This window comes from Elaeis guineensis, chromosome 1 (assembly GCF_000442705.2).
Source record: "Elaeis guineensis isolate ETL-2024a chromosome 1, EG11, whole genome shotgun sequence".
Taxonomy (NCBI): domain Eukaryota; kingdom Viridiplantae; phylum Streptophyta; class Magnoliopsida; order Arecales; family Arecaceae; genus Elaeis; species Elaeis guineensis.
In genome coordinates, this window is record NC_025993.2 from 2,846,918 (window position 1) to 2,864,501 (window position 17,584).

The 17,584-nt window shown below is 37.9% G+C and overlaps 1 protein-coding gene across 1 annotated transcript; it reads right to left on the reverse strand.

Moving 5' to 3' along the window:
* Positions 1 to 1,917: 1,917 nt before the first annotated feature.
* Positions 1,918 to 16,034, reverse strand: LOC140854690 (DNA (cytosine-5)-methyltransferase 1A-like). The gene is made up of 3 exons (XM_073250733.1): positions 15,582 to 16,034; positions 7,472 to 7,690; positions 1,918 to 2,843 (listed from the first exon to the last, which is right to left on the reverse strand). Exons 2-3 carry the CDS (start codon positions 7,643 to 7,645, stop codon positions 2,703 to 2,705), a joined length of 315 nt encoding a protein of 104 aa, XP_073106834.1. The 5' UTR covers positions 7,646 to 7,690; positions 15,582 to 16,034; the 3' UTR covers positions 1,918 to 2,702.
* Between the last annotated feature and the right edge of the window lie 1,550 nt (positions 16,035 to 17,584).

The following is a 17,584-nucleotide window of genomic DNA, read 5'->3' on the forward strand; positions in this document are numbered from 1 at the left end:
GGATGGTTGGATGAATATAATACCACAAATAGTTGTTTGTTTTTTTCCTTCTCTTTACATGCATGTTATAAGAAGGAATATGCTTGTTGCTTCCTAATGGAAGTTGAGAAGATTAAGATGGCAAGTTCTATTGCTTGACCTTTGTAGGTGGAGACTGAAACCTAATAGCGTCAAATAATCTAATACCAAAATCATTCTTTTTGCATCCTCAACTTCTCTTTGTTTTAAGAAATCAAACAAATGACCCTAAATTATAGCTAAGAACTACACAACCACCATGACAACTATCTGCTTTGTCAAAAATATTGCTTATAGTTACTATAAGAGTGTTCACATTATAAAATATATTCAAAATATATTCTCGCATTTATAATCTTGTAATTATTTCTCTTCATAAAAAAATTGATCATTTTCCTTTCATAAAAAAAGAAAAATTAATATCTTCCTTTTATTCTTTATGATATGTTCAAAACCATTTCGTTTAAAATATTTAAAGATATGATAACTTTAATATTTTGCTATATTTATCTATAAGTTTCCTTACAAGTTCTTTAAAATATAGATAATTTTACTGAAAAGCTAGAGAGAATATTTACAGAGAATGCACAAAGATTATGGTCCCAGAGAGGTGGTGGCAATTAGAAGACTACACATTACTTAGCTAAATGCTACCAGATTAGAAGCACTTTGACACAGATTCAGACCTCTAAAGATCACCCACGTATCCATTCTGAAATGATTCAAGCCACTCCATTAGGCAGCAGGGAATTCAGACAATCCAATATTTTGCGATGGCCTTTAGAAATTTTGTGAGAACCACCCAGCTGAACCCAAGCTCGAAACGGGAGAAGATATTCGTTGCAACGGTGATGCCACGTCAAAGTTGTCACAACCCAATCAAAAGTCAAAAATCGGTGGCTAGTGCGGGGCATCATTTATGGGAATCGATGAAATATACGGCACTCAATGAAATGTAGATGCTCTCATTGGGTTGTGACAAGTTTGATATGGTATGGCCGTCGCAACAAATATTTTCTCCCGAAAATGGATGCAGTATCTTCAGCAGAACAGAAAAGATTGAGGCTTTTTTTGTTGGTGAAGATTATCCTATTTCTTCTTGCCACACAGACCAGTAGAGTGCAAAATATAACTGTGTTCATACAACACTTACATTGGAAAATGAAATGGAGGAGACAGAGTTTCAAGCAATTAAAACACACAAAAAAAAGGGGCAAAAACTAGGCCTGGACTCATCTAACTGCATTTTTACGGATCCTGGACTATTTCCAAGGCACAACCTTCTCCTCCGAACACAAGGCTGTTCTCAAAAAGACACAGTACTGCTCAAGAAACAAAGAGCGCGCCTCTGAAAATTAAATTGAAATAGAACACCTTGACACAGCGTTGGTGAATAAACAGAATTCATGCAAGATGAAAACCTTCAAGATAACAGGAAGAAGACTCCAACTGGAAAAAATAATCCTACAATTTTTTTGGTAATAATTGAATAAACATAAAATAAAGATATTTATAATATCGATCTCAGCCCTAACACGAATAGTTGGAAATTAAGTAAAACTAATAATGCGAAACTGAACCAAAGATGGACTCTCAAATATAAAACAGCCCCGAAATCCACTAAAATGATGGATTTTGGGTCTGAAAACTGGGATGAATGGATAAACCCAGTTTATGATTGTAGAGCTCAGAATGAGCTTTCCATTGATATATTATGAGTCTCATAATTCTTTCTGGATCAAAAATTATGGCCGTTTGAAGCTTAGGTCCTCGTTCTGACACTCCAACCCATTTACTTGGGCTTTTGCTGCTTCCTATGATCCATCTGGTATAAGTACTCTTGAGCGACACATTCCGCGGCACACCTATTATGATACCTTTTTCAGCAAATGGTGGATGAACACCATGCATCTTATTGATTAATAGCTTGCCAATAGTGCAAAATAGTCAAGAAAACACAAAAAATATGAGAAATAACAGAATCCCCAGCACCCCAATACAACTCAAAAAAAGGAAACAAGAAAAGAAAGTACATCGCTTAAGGAGTCTGGATAGATTCCACACCAATTTCTCTCCAACTGAAGAAAGATTCAGCAAAACCAAAACCAAAACAAACAGGACAACAGGTTCCTCAGCACAGTCGAGATCCTGAGAGAGCATTGGAAGAGTTCTCCTCCTCATTCCCTCCCAGCTGGGCTATATGTGCACTGTCTCCTATTGGCGTGCGCTTCCTCTTCCTTCTCCCACCTGCAGTTCACCTGGCCAGCCAAGTTATGCGGCATTAATTAATGGAATGAAAAAGGTGCAGTGTAGACTTTTGTTTAGCAGAAAACAATACATAAGAAGACAGACATGAAACAGTGCATGCAACAGTTACAGACTGACCACTCTACAGTTCCCCTTGCATGTCATCCACTCTCTTCTTTTCTACTGTCTAATGCTGTTCTTCTCCATTCTTCTATGTCAATTGACCGCGAGCACTTTAAGCTATCTGTTCTATCAATGATTCCGAAAGCTCTGCATGGTGGTCTCCAGAATAATGGGGTTAACATGCGAGTCAGAAGAAGATGGCTGGTTGTCTGGTGAAAACCTACCCCTCTGCATTGACATAGAGAGAAGAAACCAGGGACTCACTGATTGCCGACTGTATGACACCAAGGGATCATGGATTAGGAGCTGAGCCTTCAAATCGAGGACTGCTTCTTATCAACTGCTTCCTTGAGTTTCCTCCCTAGAGCATATGCCAGTGGAGGCGGCACGGCATTCCCAATCTGTTTGTGCTTGTCCTGGATGTTACCTGAAAACTTGTAACTATCCGGGAAACCCTGCATTCAGTGATCAGAGCAAGCATCCTTCAGCAAAATTCAGATTGTTTAAGAATATCAATGTAGAGGTTATATCATTAGATCTTGCCTTAACAGTCTTGCTTTGTTAAAATGAGCTGTAGATCCCTCTGATTAGGAATGCAATCGTCTAATTAGAGGGAAATATATTTGTATAATTTCTAAATTGAATCTCTCTGATTAGAAATGCAATCGTCTAATTAGAGAGAAATATATTTGTATAATTCCTAAATTGAATCCCTCTGATTAGGAATGCAATCGTCTAATTAGAGAGAAATATATTTGTATAATTCTTAAATTGAGCCTATGAAAATTAATAAAAAGGGCCCTTTTGGTCCTAGAGAAGTAATCCTTCTTCCTCTGAAATCTTCGTCTTCACCCTCTTTTCTATTCTTCTTCTGTTTATACTTCTGTTTGTCAACATGGTATCAGAGCATATTTAGGGAACAGAGTGCTCTGTTCCACCTCATCTCAATCCCTAAACCTCTCTCTGTAGATCCCTGCAAACCTTGAAAGCCACTCTCCGTTTCCGTTAAATCTCTCACTCTCTCTCTCTCGCATCCCTTCAAATCATCGGTGCCTCTTCCTTGGAACCATCATCTTCATCTATGATCACCGCCTCTACTATGATCGCCGCCTCCGCTGCCGCGGCCATCGTCGCCGTCGCCACTGCTGTCGCTACTTCTGCCATCACCGCTGCAATCGCCACCGCCGTCGCTGCTACCGCCGCTGCCATCGACGCCACCACCGTTTCCACCCGAGAACCATGGGGTTGAAAACGGTTCTCATCCCTTATTAGATATTTTTTTTAAATACCAAAAAAAAAAAACTCTACTGCTGTCATATGTGTCTCCAATTGTAGATGCTGTTTTTTCTGGAGCAACAATGGAGCGTCCTATTTTGGAGTTTCTGAATATTATCAAGGCACCTTTCATGGAAGCAGAGATTCGATATTTTTTCGTCATCTGAGTTTATCTCAGATCGTTGGTGAGAAAACTTCAATTTCCTCCCTCAAGATTGTTCTTGTTTACTTGATCATTTAAGTTTTTGTTATGGGTGATAAAACTCCTTTAACCATGGAGGATTTAGAAAAATTAATGGTTAGGATGATGGAATCTCATATCTCGGGTAGTGAGTTTTCAAAGATCACCCTAGAAACTAATCCGGTCAAATTGGATGGGCCGGGTACCTACTTAAGTTGGACGCGATATGTTCGTCTAATTTTGGATTCTCACAATCTTGAGGGGTTTATAAGTGGTACTGCAAAAAGGTCAGAAGGAGATGGGATAGCTGTTAGATAGTGGAATTCTAATAACTCTCGGGTGGTAGCATGGCTCCTTGCCTCTATGGTACCAAGTGTTGCTCATACGGTTGAGGCACTAACGAATACTTATGAGTTATGACAGGCTATAGCCTCAACTTATTCTTATAAAGGCAATAATATGCATGCCCATAAGATCCAGCGAGAGCTTCGAGGACTTAATCAGGATTTTCGATCTGTAACAGAGTATGTTGGAGAATTAAAAAGGTTGTGGAACGATTTTGATTTTTATAGTCCCTTTACCCCTAATCATCCCGGTGATGTTGATGTGTTTCGCAAATGGATAGAGCGACAGCGACTTATGGATTTTTTGGATGGATTAAACCCAGAGTTTGAGTATCGACGCTCTTCTATTCTTAGTACACAGGAGTGGCCAACTCTTGATGAAACTATTTCTTTGGTTCTTAGTGAAGAAACTCGATCAACCACTATGTCTTCTTCTACGAACATAGCTATACAATCTGCACTTATGGTACAGTCTAATACTCTTGAAAGCTCGTCTCCTAATTCTGCTCAAGAAACTCAGCCTCAACCTCGTGGGGTTAAAATATGTGACCACTGTCATAAGCCGGGCCACATCAAAGCTTACTGCTATGAGCTACATGGTCGTCCAAACAGAGGCCGTGGTCGTGGAGGTGGTCATTTTGGTAGAGGCCGAGGTCAGTATAATCAGGCTCATTTTTCTTCTATGGAAGACTTATCAGTTGAAGAAATGCAACTTTTGAAAAAATTCAGATCTGATGTAAATATTTCTGAAAGCAGCACTTACATAGAAGATTCTTCAAATCAACCAGTCAGTTCTCAGGGTAATTTTGCCCAAATAGGTATCAGTGATCAAATTCATGCTCTTAACTGTAGTAATTTTTCTCCATTGGTTGTTGATTCTGGAGCATCCAATCATATGACTGGATCCTTTAGAGATTTTTTGTCTTATATTCCCTGTTTTGATCGTGATAAAGTTCGTCTTGCTGATGGCTCCTTTACCCCTATTTCTGGAAAAGGATCTATCAAATGCACTTTCGAATTACCCTTATCATCTGTTCTACATGTCCCAAGATTTTCTATAAATCTCCTATCCATTAGTGCTATTACAAATGATCTTGATTGTGCCGTAACTTTTTTCAAAACACATTGTGTCTTTCAGGAACCAAAGACAGGGAGGAAACTTGGGACTGGCATAATGCGTAATGGGCTCTACTATTTGGAGGTAGGAGTGTCTGGAGGCTACTCAGAAACCAGTTTGACTGTTTCATCTTCACAAAAGGAAGATCTATTGCTCCAACACCGCAGGCTTGGTCATCTTTCATTTACTCTCTTAGCTCGTATATTTCCAACTATTTTTGAAACATATAAAGAGAAGCTTGTATGTGATGCCTGTGAACTAGCTAAACACATTAGAAGTACTTATCCAAACTCAGGCGACGTAGTAAAGCAATATTTGAGGTAGTTCATTCTGATGTATGGGGACCCTGTGGGACCACCGCTATTTCTGATCATCAGTGGTTTGTCATTTTATGGATTGTTTTAGTCGTTGCACTTGGGTTTATCTATTGAAAAATAAGAATGAAGTATTTCGATCATTTAGAGATTTTCATAAAATGATTGGTACTCAATATGGAGCAACTCTTAAGATTTTTCGCTCTGACAATGGAACAGAATATCTTAATAAAGAATTTGAGGAGTATATACATAAAAATAGAATTATACATCAAACGACGTGTGTTGACACACCAGCTCAAAATGGAGTTGCTGAAAGAAAGAATAGACACCTTCTTGAAGTGACAAGATATTTGATATTTTCTATGAATGTTCCTAAGTTCTTATGAGGAGAAGCAGTGTTAACTGTAGCATATCTGATTAACCGAATGCCACTTCGAACTTTGGACTATAAGACTCCTCTTGAATGCCTGCAAGGAACTAATTCTTTTATAATTCCCCCAAGGTATTTGGTTGTGTTTGTTTTGTTCGGGATCATCGACCTTCGGTTGGCAAGCTTGACGCTCGTGCCCTCAAGTGCATTTTTGTAGGATATTCACCTACTCAAAAAGGATACAAATGTTGGTGTCCGACTGAGCGAAAGATGTTTATCAGCATTGATGTAACATTTCGAGAGTCTGAGCCATTCTATATATCTTCTGTGTCCTCTTCCTCTCCCGTTACCTCTGGAACTGGTCGAGAGGGGGAGTCCTCTGGAGGGAGTCCTATTACTGTGGATGTTACTATGGATGTTGGTACAAATGGTGCATCTGACACTCAAGGAGAAGTATCTAACACTCAAGGAGAAGCATCTGAAACTGCATCTGAGACTCTCCCACAGCCTGTTTTATCTGATTCATCTCCTCTCTCAGAGTCTATTACGCATTCTCCAGTCTCCAGGTCTTCCTCTCCTGTCCCAACGGTTTCATCTTCTACGACCAATGTAATTCTCCTGTACCTCCCATCCATTTTACATTAGATAATGATGATCTAAATGTTCCTATTGCTTTACGGAAGCCTACTCGTCATGCTGGTATTCCTACTCAACTTAAGGATGGAGTAGGGTACAAACATGACATCACTAACTTTGTATCCTATGAGTCTCTCTCTCCATCTTATCAGAGTTTTATAGCTTCTTTATCCTCTGTCTCCATACCCGAGAACTGGAAGGTTGCTAAGGAAAACCCCAAGTGGAAAGCCGCCATGCTTGAAGAAATGCAAGCACTAGAAAAAAATAATACATGGAAATGAGCTGTAGATCCCTCTGATTAGGAATGCAATCGTCTAATTAGAGGGAAATATATTTGTATAATTCCTAAATTGAATCCCTCTGATTAGGAATGCAATCGTCTAATTAGAGAAAAATATATTTGTATAATTCCTAAATTGAATCCCTCTGATTAGGAATACAATCGTCTAATTAGAGAGAAATATATTTGTATAATTCCTAAATTGAGCCCATGAAAATTAATAAAAAGGGCCCTTTTGGTCCTAGAGAAGTAATCCTTCTTTTTCTGAAACCTTCGTCTTCTCCCTCTTTTCTATTCTTCTTCTGTTTATACTTCTGTTTGTCAACATGCTTAAATTATAAAAGCCTACTGTTCATGCGTGTTTTAACGACTGATATTTTAGGTTCTGGATAAACTTGTGTCCACTATGATATCAAGGTACGTTATTGTGTTTTAATGCTTATATGTTCGTGTTTCTTTATCTACACTACGATATAAGAATGGCTTATTTACTCTTACAGAGGGAAATAAAATGAGTTTTGTAGCAGTGATGGGGATGGATCAGGAAAGAAGTGGAAACTTACCTGAGACCGAGCACACTCACGGACTGTAACAACTCGATCTTGTTCAGGATGGAACCAGGTGCCCACCTTCCCCAGGGGTTGCGGATCGGTGATAACGGTGGGGAAGTTGCCTTGCCAATCCAGCCTTCCAAGCAATCCCTTCCACTGATTGTTCCTCTTGGCGGTGTTTACCATCCACCGAGGAATCAGGTCCTCCAGTCGTCCATTCGACAATTTCACCTGCAATGTTTGATTTTAAGTAAGCAATCTCTAAAGCAATAGCCAATAAATCACAATTTTTTTGATTTAGGTACAAGAGTTTGAATGCCTCTGAATTCCAATTAATTATACGCTCTTATTCCCATAACCACAACCATCCAACCTTATCCAACCATTTCGTGCTGGCTTATTGACCCTCACTCCAAAAGCATTCCTATTTGGAAAATGCTTCGAGGTGTCATATGCATGCATATTAAAATTTAATCAGGCTGTCAACTACTTATTTGGCAACTCCATGATCAGCCAACCTACCATATTTGGCAACAAATCTTGTAGTTGCACCAATCCCCTTCACATTACGCAAGATAATTGTGGGAGCCATGCAGCAGTACTCTTGCTATTTAGGATCATCTCTGATTAAGCCTCCCACATTTTAATTTATTTAAATAACAATAATCATGAAATTAATCTTTAGTAATACGCTGCTAATGTCATCAGAAACATTAAGCTCTTTTAAAGTAATCATACAACTCTAGCTGGTTAGTTGTAGCTTCCATCAGGTGGTTGTCATCAAAACTTCAGAAATTTTCCCCTGCATTCGAGAGAAAATATCTATCAATTTGAAAATTTGAATTGGTGGTCTTGATTACAGGTATAGGCTTGAGAAGCCTGCAAAGGAATATGTGGCCTGGTATGAACCAGTATTGAGAGTTGCAAGGCTAGTTGAACATGTAATCAAATTAATTAAGAAACAGAGTAGAGCTTCAAGGCTCACTTTCTCAGATGCCACCAAGAAAGTCACAGAATTAGAAAAGGATAACCCTGCATACATCTCCTCAAGTATCAAAGCACTGGAGCAATATATGGTGGTTCATGGACAAATGAAACTTAAAACTATTTGCAGAGCATCCAGAGGAAGATGGGAAGGGAAGGCAATCAGGCAAAAAGGTTCCAATAAGGCTCTGTACAAATGTGCACTGGTGCATGGGGTTTTGATAACCATTGATGGGGCAGTAACGGTCACTGCTGATGACTCAGAAAGGGCGCCAACCATGGCTCTGGTGGAGTACATGTTTGAGAAGAAAGATGGTCTAAAATTGGTTCATGGAAGGATACTGTTAAAGGGATCTCAAACGGTTCTTGAGAATGCTGCAAATGAGAGGGAGGTGTTTTTGACCAATGACTGTCTGGATTTTGAATTAAGAGATGTCAGAGAATCTGTTGTGGTGAATGTTCGATCAATGCCTTGGGGATATGAGCATAGGCAGAAGAGAGGAAAAAGAAAGGATTGCCCTTGGAGTTTTACTGTAGAAGCTTATATTGCCCTGGAAAAGGGGCCTCTATTGCTCTTCCCGTTGAAACTTTAGGTCTTGGAACTGGGGGACTGCAGTGCTTGCAAAATAAGAGAAACCCAAAGGAAACATTTTCAAATCAGTGCTTCTAAGACCAGTTTTGTCTACAGGAAAACAAGCTATAAAGTAAATGATTTTGTGTATGTGAGGCTTCAGCGCTTCAGTGAGGATAAGAGTAACCATAAAACCTGCAAATATGGGAGAAATGTGGGTTTGAAAACCTATGTAGTTCGCCAGTTGCTTGGAATTGAAGTCTCCACAGAGTGCACAAAGATCACCCAATATTCGGCAAAGCTTAAAGTCAGGAGATTCTACAGACCAGACGATCTATGGAAGTCAAAATCATACAGTTGTGATATAAGAGAAGTGAGAGCTGGAGTGGTTGGCATCTCTTATTTCCCACCTTAATTTTTGGTGTTTTCTGGGCTGTTTTGCACTGTTCCCAATTTATTAATCAATGAAAAAGTATGGTGTTTATCCACCATTTGCTAGAAAATGCATGGCAATAGTGTTGTTCTATTTCAATTTGGTTTTCAGATGGGTGCTTTTGGTTTCTTGAGCAGTACTTTGTGATGAAAGTCGAATTTAGACATATGTACAAATATCTAACTCAGCGAGGGAGAAAAAATAGATATAGAAATATATAACATAATAATTTTAATTAAATTATATAATTATTTTAAAATATTATGTAATAAATATTATAATATATTCATTGTTAAGTTCTTTTACTAATATGTGCTTTTCAAACTTCCTAATTTTTTGAGAGATATAAGAAAAATAGATATTTAGCAAAGTTATTTCAATATTACACCCTTGATGAATCTTTAAAAGAAAGATCACTTTCAAATTTCAATATTATTATGGGGGTTGAACTTATTACTGAAAGAATCAGATTATCCAACCATATGTAAAAATAGGAATAAAAACAATAAGAGTCGAAATGTTCGATGCAAGCCAGACTTGGTCATTGGTGTCCATGCAACAAAGAATGGGAGCCATTTCAAAGAATACCTCTTCTTTGGTCTCCCCTTGCATGTCCAACTCACCAATGGATAGGAGGCTTCGACAATGCCCCTATCGAAGAGTTAGGGAAGAAAATATTTAGCACGCTTTTGTTAAGTCACCGAAACGCAAATCAGATTACAAAATAGCTTGGTACAAAGGTAGCAAAAAGAGTACCAAGCTCAAAACGATATTAGACAAATATAATTCTTAAGCCTAGAACTATGCTTCTTTTGAGCTAGGATATGGTAAAGAAATCATGTTACGGGAGGATGTTTTTTTTTTTTTTTTTTTGATGGAAAAGGGAGGCTAAAATCCACCCAATGTATTTTATTAAGGTGAGTTAAAAGCTTATAAGAATATAGTGCAAGTTTGGCATGAAGCCAAACTTAAGATAAGACAAGAAAGATAAAACATATCCCTCATGGGACGATGGTTGGATGAATGGAATACCACTAACAGTTGTTTGTTGTTTTTCCTTCTCTTTACATGCATGTTACATGGAGGAATATGCTTGTTGCTTCTAAATGAAAGTTGAGAAGATTCTTTTTTTGATGGAAATGGGAGGTAAAACCACCTACATTTTATTTAGAGACAGAGTTTACGAAAAGTTGATGATGGATTTAGTTGGCCTAGGTCAACCAACAATAAAAAGAGAGAGGCTTTGTTAAGGAGAATTGTATAGTCGTTACAGAGAATGGTAGCAGAGTTCAAAAGAAATTATTATATTAGCTATCCTGTGCTACCCAAGAACGAGACTGATTTAGAGGATGGTGGAGGGCTAACCCTGGAAGGCAATCGATACCTCCTAGATGGGCCCCTTCGTAGATGTGATTCGTCGAAGTATGACCAGAGGGCCGATCAGAACCTGGGGGGAGGATAGCGTATGTTGTTTATGAAATATGGCTTTTTAATAACAATTTGATCTTCGATGTTGAGGTGGTGCCTATACATCGGATGCTGGAGAGAACTATGAGTTTGGTCGAAGAGTACTGCTATTTCGATGCCATTGTCAAATCCTATGACACTCCTGAATCCTGGGACCCCCATACTGCTCCTACAGTGAACTAGAGGGTTATCTTCATTTCCTAGGAGCCCTCACCCTCGAGGTTTGTCAAGATCAATTTTGATGGCAGCATCAGGGATGGCAGAGACGGTGCTAGCTTTGTTATTCAGGGATCAGACTCCAGACTATTAGGGACCGGATGTTTGTACTTGTTTAAGCCCTCCATCCCATGTGAGGAGCTCCGGGCTGCCTGCCCGAGCATCATCTACGCCAGATAGGAGCTGCAGGTGAAGAAGATTTGCATTAAGGGCGATTCAGCGATTGTTATCGGCTGGATCCAGGATGATACGAGACAATTAGAGGCCCATCCATTTATTCATGATATCTGGACTTTCGTCCGGGAGTTTATCGAGGTGTTGATCCGCTATGTCTTTTGAGAGATGAATAGTGCGACAGAGTAGGTTGCTTCTTTTGTCGCTAAGCATTTCAGAGAGTGAACTTGACGATATGGCAAGAGATGCCTATGGGCCCTGTAGGATATTTTATATTTTGATTTGATGTGGTACACTCACATCAGAGATGTGATCACCCATCTATACTAAAAAGAAAAAAAAACTAACAGCCTTAAATAATTTACTACCAAAATCATTCTTTTTATATCCTTACCTTCTCTTTATTTTAGGAAATCAAACCACTAACCCTTAAATCGCTAAGAACCACTTGACCACCGTGACAACAACAATCTACTTTGTTAAAAATATTTCTTATAGATGGTAAGAAATATTTTTATAATCGATAATGGTTAGCATAGGGCATAGGACCCTCCTCCCCAATTCGTCCCTCAGCATCGCCACCAGACTTATTGGAGAAGCGATCTCAGGCATAAGAATAGAGAATCTTAATCTAGCTAGTGTGTCAGCAAAGCCGGGAGAAGAACCCGCCCTCGTGTAGAAGCTCAGCATCTTTGCCGAGGGTGACAACCATGAAGGGCTCCCCGATCTCGATGAGCAGTAGGGGACTGCCCATGGTGAGGGATAGGGCGAAGGCGGCGATGTTCGGGCTCAGATTGTTGATCGGATTAAATCCACTTGGGATCAAGCTTGATCGGGCTTGAATTTAGGCTCGAGCTCGAATCGGACTAAAGATATATTCGAGTCAGGTCCGAAAGACATATGGGCCCTATAATTAGGCCCAAACTTGGCTTAAATTTTTGGGACTAGCCCAAAGCCCGACTCGTCGATCTGAGCCCAGTTCTAGTCCTACTTACAGTTACTAAAATCATGTTTATATTATAAAATAAACATTCATTCAAAATATATTATGATTTTTATACTTTTATAATTATTTATCTTCATAAAAAATCAATCATTTCTATTTTATAAAAAAATAAAAAATTAATATTTTCATCTTATTCAGTATGATATGTTCAAAATCATTCTGTTTAAAATATTTAAAAATATATAATAAATTTAATATATTGCTATATTTATCTATTATTTTTCTTACAGGTTTTTTAAAATATAGATAATTTTATCTGTGCTGCAACTAAAAGGCAATAGTGGTATTTAAATTATAAACTAATACTTTTATATTATATATAATTTATTTAAATAATTATATTTTAATATAATTTTAAATATAAAATGGCTAGATTGAGACCTTGGCCAAATCGATCTCGCATATCCTAATTTGATAGGAAGTGAACCCAATACTAAGATATACTCTTAACAAGTTTTTTTTTTTTTTTTGTGTCAGTTAATCACATCTTCAAAGAATATTTCTAAGTTATCATTATGAAAATAAAGATGAGATACAAATTAATACCCAGCTACTAATGTATACTCTCAACTAGTATTAATTTTTATATTGTGTCGGCTAATCACATCTTCAAAAGTATTTCTAAGTTAGTTGTATGAAAAATTAAAGACGAGATACAAAGTAATACTTTACAATTTCTCATAAATATAAGGCAAAGTGTTATTTCTCGGTATTTTTTAAAAATGCCACTACAATAATGTCATGAATTTTATACTAAAGATGAGCTACAAACTAATACATGGAAACTTATCATGAATGTGGGGAACAGTGATATTTCCTAATATTTTTAAAATATCACTAAAATAATATCATGGGTCATATGATAAAGGTGAGCTGCATAAAAGAATAGTTAGTGCTCCTCATTATTTTTTTTTTCTCATTTTTCTTTTAATTTTAAAATAAGGATGGTAATTTTGATCGATCCATCGAGTATCTGACCCAATCCGATCCGAATGGGATGAATTTGATCTGATCCGATTGAAATTTGTGATAGATATGGATTCTATATATATATATATATATTTGTATAATAAAATTTAAAGATATTAATAATTGTGTGATTTAAATTTTTTATTTGTCAATTTAATCAATAATATGGTAGAATCGATCAAAACCAAAAAAATAGGTAGATGGAGCTGATCGTGATTTGCTTATGATCGTTACATGACTGCCCACTAAATCATATGCGATAAAAAAAATTGTTAAACACTACTGATATAATAGCTTATTGCCTTAATCAATAATTAACATTGGAATACGATCGGATTTTCAACCGCACCTTTTTTTTTTCCCATCGTCTAGGGCTTCAAAGGGGAAGAAAGAGGGATGGAGACGGAAAGGGGAAGTCATTCAAGAATGACTTGATTTGGTGGGAAAAATGGTCGGACCTTGCGAAGCTATGGTGGGGAATCGAGAGGTGGAGGGAGAGCGAGGGCGACTGCATCGTACAAATATGGTTGAATGCCCCCCTCCGGCATTCAATGCGGAGGCCTTCAGCTTTCTCCATCTTCTTATATTTCGTTCTATACCCTACCTTCTCCACCAGAAGATCTCTTGGGCGTTGTGGTAGATATGGTAGAAGAGGGCACCGGCGATGACATGCATGACTGCACCGGCATTGGTACCAGCTCCTCACCAGGTCGTTCTTATCTTCGCGGAGCTAGCCATTCCGTCGGGTACAAATTTCTTTTCTTTTCTCTTCTTTAATTTCTTTCTTTTATCCCCCATCTATGGTTGCTTAAAATGTTCTTTTCGAAACTCCGTTAGAGAGCTTTACATGCTGCATTTTGCTTCGTTAGGAATAAGGTCTTGAGGAAGTTATTCATTTACATTGCTACGTATGATTATTTAGGGTGCCACGTGGGGTCATGCTCATGAGCAAACGGCATTGAGTTATATCTATCTGCTTTTCTTATTTTGATCAATTTTGTCATATTATTGACCAAATTGGCAAATACAAAACCTAAATCACTCGATTGCTAGTATCCCTAAATTTTATTGTCTAAAAATATATATTTTTTTAGAAAAAATATTCGAAGGAGGTTCCAATCAGATATGGATAATACTATGTGTTGATCCGAACCCAATCCTCAAAATTATAATAATTTTATATTATTTATATGTATCTGATCTGACCAATCCTTCTTATATATCCGATTCGATCCGACTCGTATCTTTACGTGATCTGATCTGATCCAACCTAACCCGAGACATGTACAAGATGGGTATAGGATATGGGTATGGGCCAACCTGACCCATATCGGATCCGTTGCCGTTCCTATTCTAAAATATCTTTTTTCTGGTAGGAAGGTCTTCAACCTCCTTCTATAAGGCTGGCCTGATCCCCTGACCAGCCAGCCTAGCCAATGATGGCCCACTGGCTCGGCTTGGTGTTGGAGGGAGGTCCGAAGGCCCGCCCCAACGTTTCGTTTGGGGCAAAACTTGGGAATGGAGGCAGACACCGTCTCCTCCTCAACTCCAATAAAGTGGGAAGCCTGCCGGCTTCAGCCTCCTCCCACACAGTAAATGAAGGATAAAAAAATAGAAAATCTGCACCTTTCTAAACAGTCCTAAAGCTAACTTCTGATATTTGGGATTTGCAACCATGAACCTGTCTCTCAACCACAATGTCCTGGTGATAATCTGCTGTCCCGTTACTTGGAAGCCTCCTGCATGTGTGCCATGACATGGTTGCAAGCCTAATGAACTGCAAGCATCCCACTTAGGAAAATGTAACTATGTTCATACAACACTTTCATTAGAAAATGAAATGGAGAAGGTGATAGAGTCTACAAGCAATAATTGAGGCAAAAATGTCTAACATTTCTGTAAGGCTGCCTATGGCACAATTCCATTCCCCTTGTGCAGATGCAGGAATCAGTTGACCACAAGCACTTCAAACTGTCTACTCTATCAATGATTCTCAAAGCTCTGCATAGTGGTCTCAAGAGTAATTGGGGGAACATGTGAGTCAGAAGATGGCTGGTTGTGACATCATATGTGAAAACCATAAAAATATCATCCACATCCTCTGACCACTCCACTTCCAAGTGAAATCATATGCGACATAACAAATCGATTAGCAAAGAATTCCACCGGTTGCTTATCTATATCTAATCGGATATAAAGATTAAAGAAAACAAACAAGAAACAAGAATAATCTTCCACTCTATTAAACAAAACAAGAGAACAAATTATGCAAGATTGTCAAGGAAATCATTTGAAAGCATACCAATATAAACCATGCAAGATGGATTCCACACCACTGGCCTCGAACCAAAGAAATCCCTCCAATGATTCAAGCCTTTGTCGCAATCATGACCACATGGATCAATAGATCGAAATCGAAATCTAAGTCCAAGTCAATATAGAGAGAAGAAAACCCTAAATAGTAGGGGAAGTTGCTAGCTGAGAAAACCTAATTGGGAATTTTCTAAGGAGAAGAAAATACTTTTTTGGGGTGAAGGAATCCCTCTTATATAGAAATGCCATGTGCCGTAGGCTTGAAATTTTCTCAAGTGCTCATGCTGTGCTTAGAAGTTTTGCTTGCCCTTGACAACCTCTATGTTAACCTATTACTCTATCTAGCATCTCAAGCTGGAATTCTCAGAGGGAATGGAAGTACACAAGAGAGAAAGAGAGATTTTGGAAGAAAAGAGAGTAGTATTTCACTAAAGAACTCTTATAACTCTCTGTTTGGTAATTTGGTTAACGAGGCTTTTCTTTTTTTGTAGGCACCGGCAGCTACAATGAATGGCTAGGATATATACAAGTGTTACAATTTCAAGAGCTAGGATCACTCTAGCTCTTTCCATAAGAGGCTGAAAAATATTTTGCCTTCCTATCAAATTAGTAGGCTTCTAGAGAATTTTGCAAGCTTCTATCTCATTTGGCTTCTTTTAATATGGAATCAGTGCACCTAATGTTGTATGGAAGGCTCGACCCATGATATGTTGCCGAAATAATTGGTATGTTATCCTACTCCGTCATTGCTTTGGATGCTTTGAATGAATCTAAGCTGTTCATATTGAACTCGCCTGGTATGGAATCTCTATCTCATCATCTTGATTTTTGTGTTTCAAGGGAACTTTCTAATAGATGAGCATAGAAAGAAAATTTTTGGTAGGATTTATTTTATATGGAACATCGATCTGCCTTCAATTTTTTGATTGGAGTGTCAGATGAATGCCCTTGCTTGAGATAATTTTATGTGGTAAATTGTAGTCTTAATAGTGGGGATATCATCATTTTCTGATTATTTTTTGTTGCCAATGTTGGAAACCTCTTTGAATAGATTGGCTTCATCTAAACAATAGGTTTGGTTAAAGCTTGCTTGTAGATTAGTTAGAGAATAATTTTTCCCTGGTAAAGTTAGTGATATCCATGAAAGAACTTGGAAAGGCGCAGGGTAGACAGTAAGCAAAGCCTAAAGCAAGTGGTTGGTGAAAAGGTGAAGGATTTTTTTATAGAGAACCAAAGAGTAAATTAAAATAAAGGTGATGACACAGTCCTTTGATTTTATATATGATGAGATTTGAAAATTGAGATGGTGAAATGAAGAGGAAACTGTTATATAAAAAAAGAAAAAGCTACATATCATCCAGTATTGATCATTGCTCAAATAACTATGGGATATAGAGGCAGGGCCGGCCCTGGGGCAGGTCAAATTGGGCGACCGCCCCAGGCCCCAAGTCTAGACTTTGTATTGACATTCCAATAAGGTGCAAAGATGACTTTCTATAATATTATAATAAGAAAAATAATTAAATAGATTAATGATGGGTTTTATACACTGCTTAACGAATATATTTATAGAAAATTATTGCACGTAGATTAATTTTTCAATAATAATTAATATTTAAAGTATGTTAATTTTTAATAGAGAAGACCCCATTTTTTTATTTAGCCCTAGGTCTAAAAAATGTCAGGACCGGCCCTGTATAGAGGTTGGTGATTGGCTAAGCATAGGGAAAGCCCGATTGACACCACTGATGCCATCATATTTGACACCAATTCCCAAGTTCCACATCCGAGGTGAGCTACATGGTGATGAATAGTCGATAACAAATAGCAGTCTTTAGAATGCGAGAAAGATTTCGATAGAGAGTTCAATTTTTTTTGGTAGGGGATTTGACATACCCATGAAAATTTGGCATTTTTTATGCTTACCATCTGAAAATCATTTTATACCTAAAATAGTTGTTTATCAACCTCATCAACCAAGAATCTAATAAA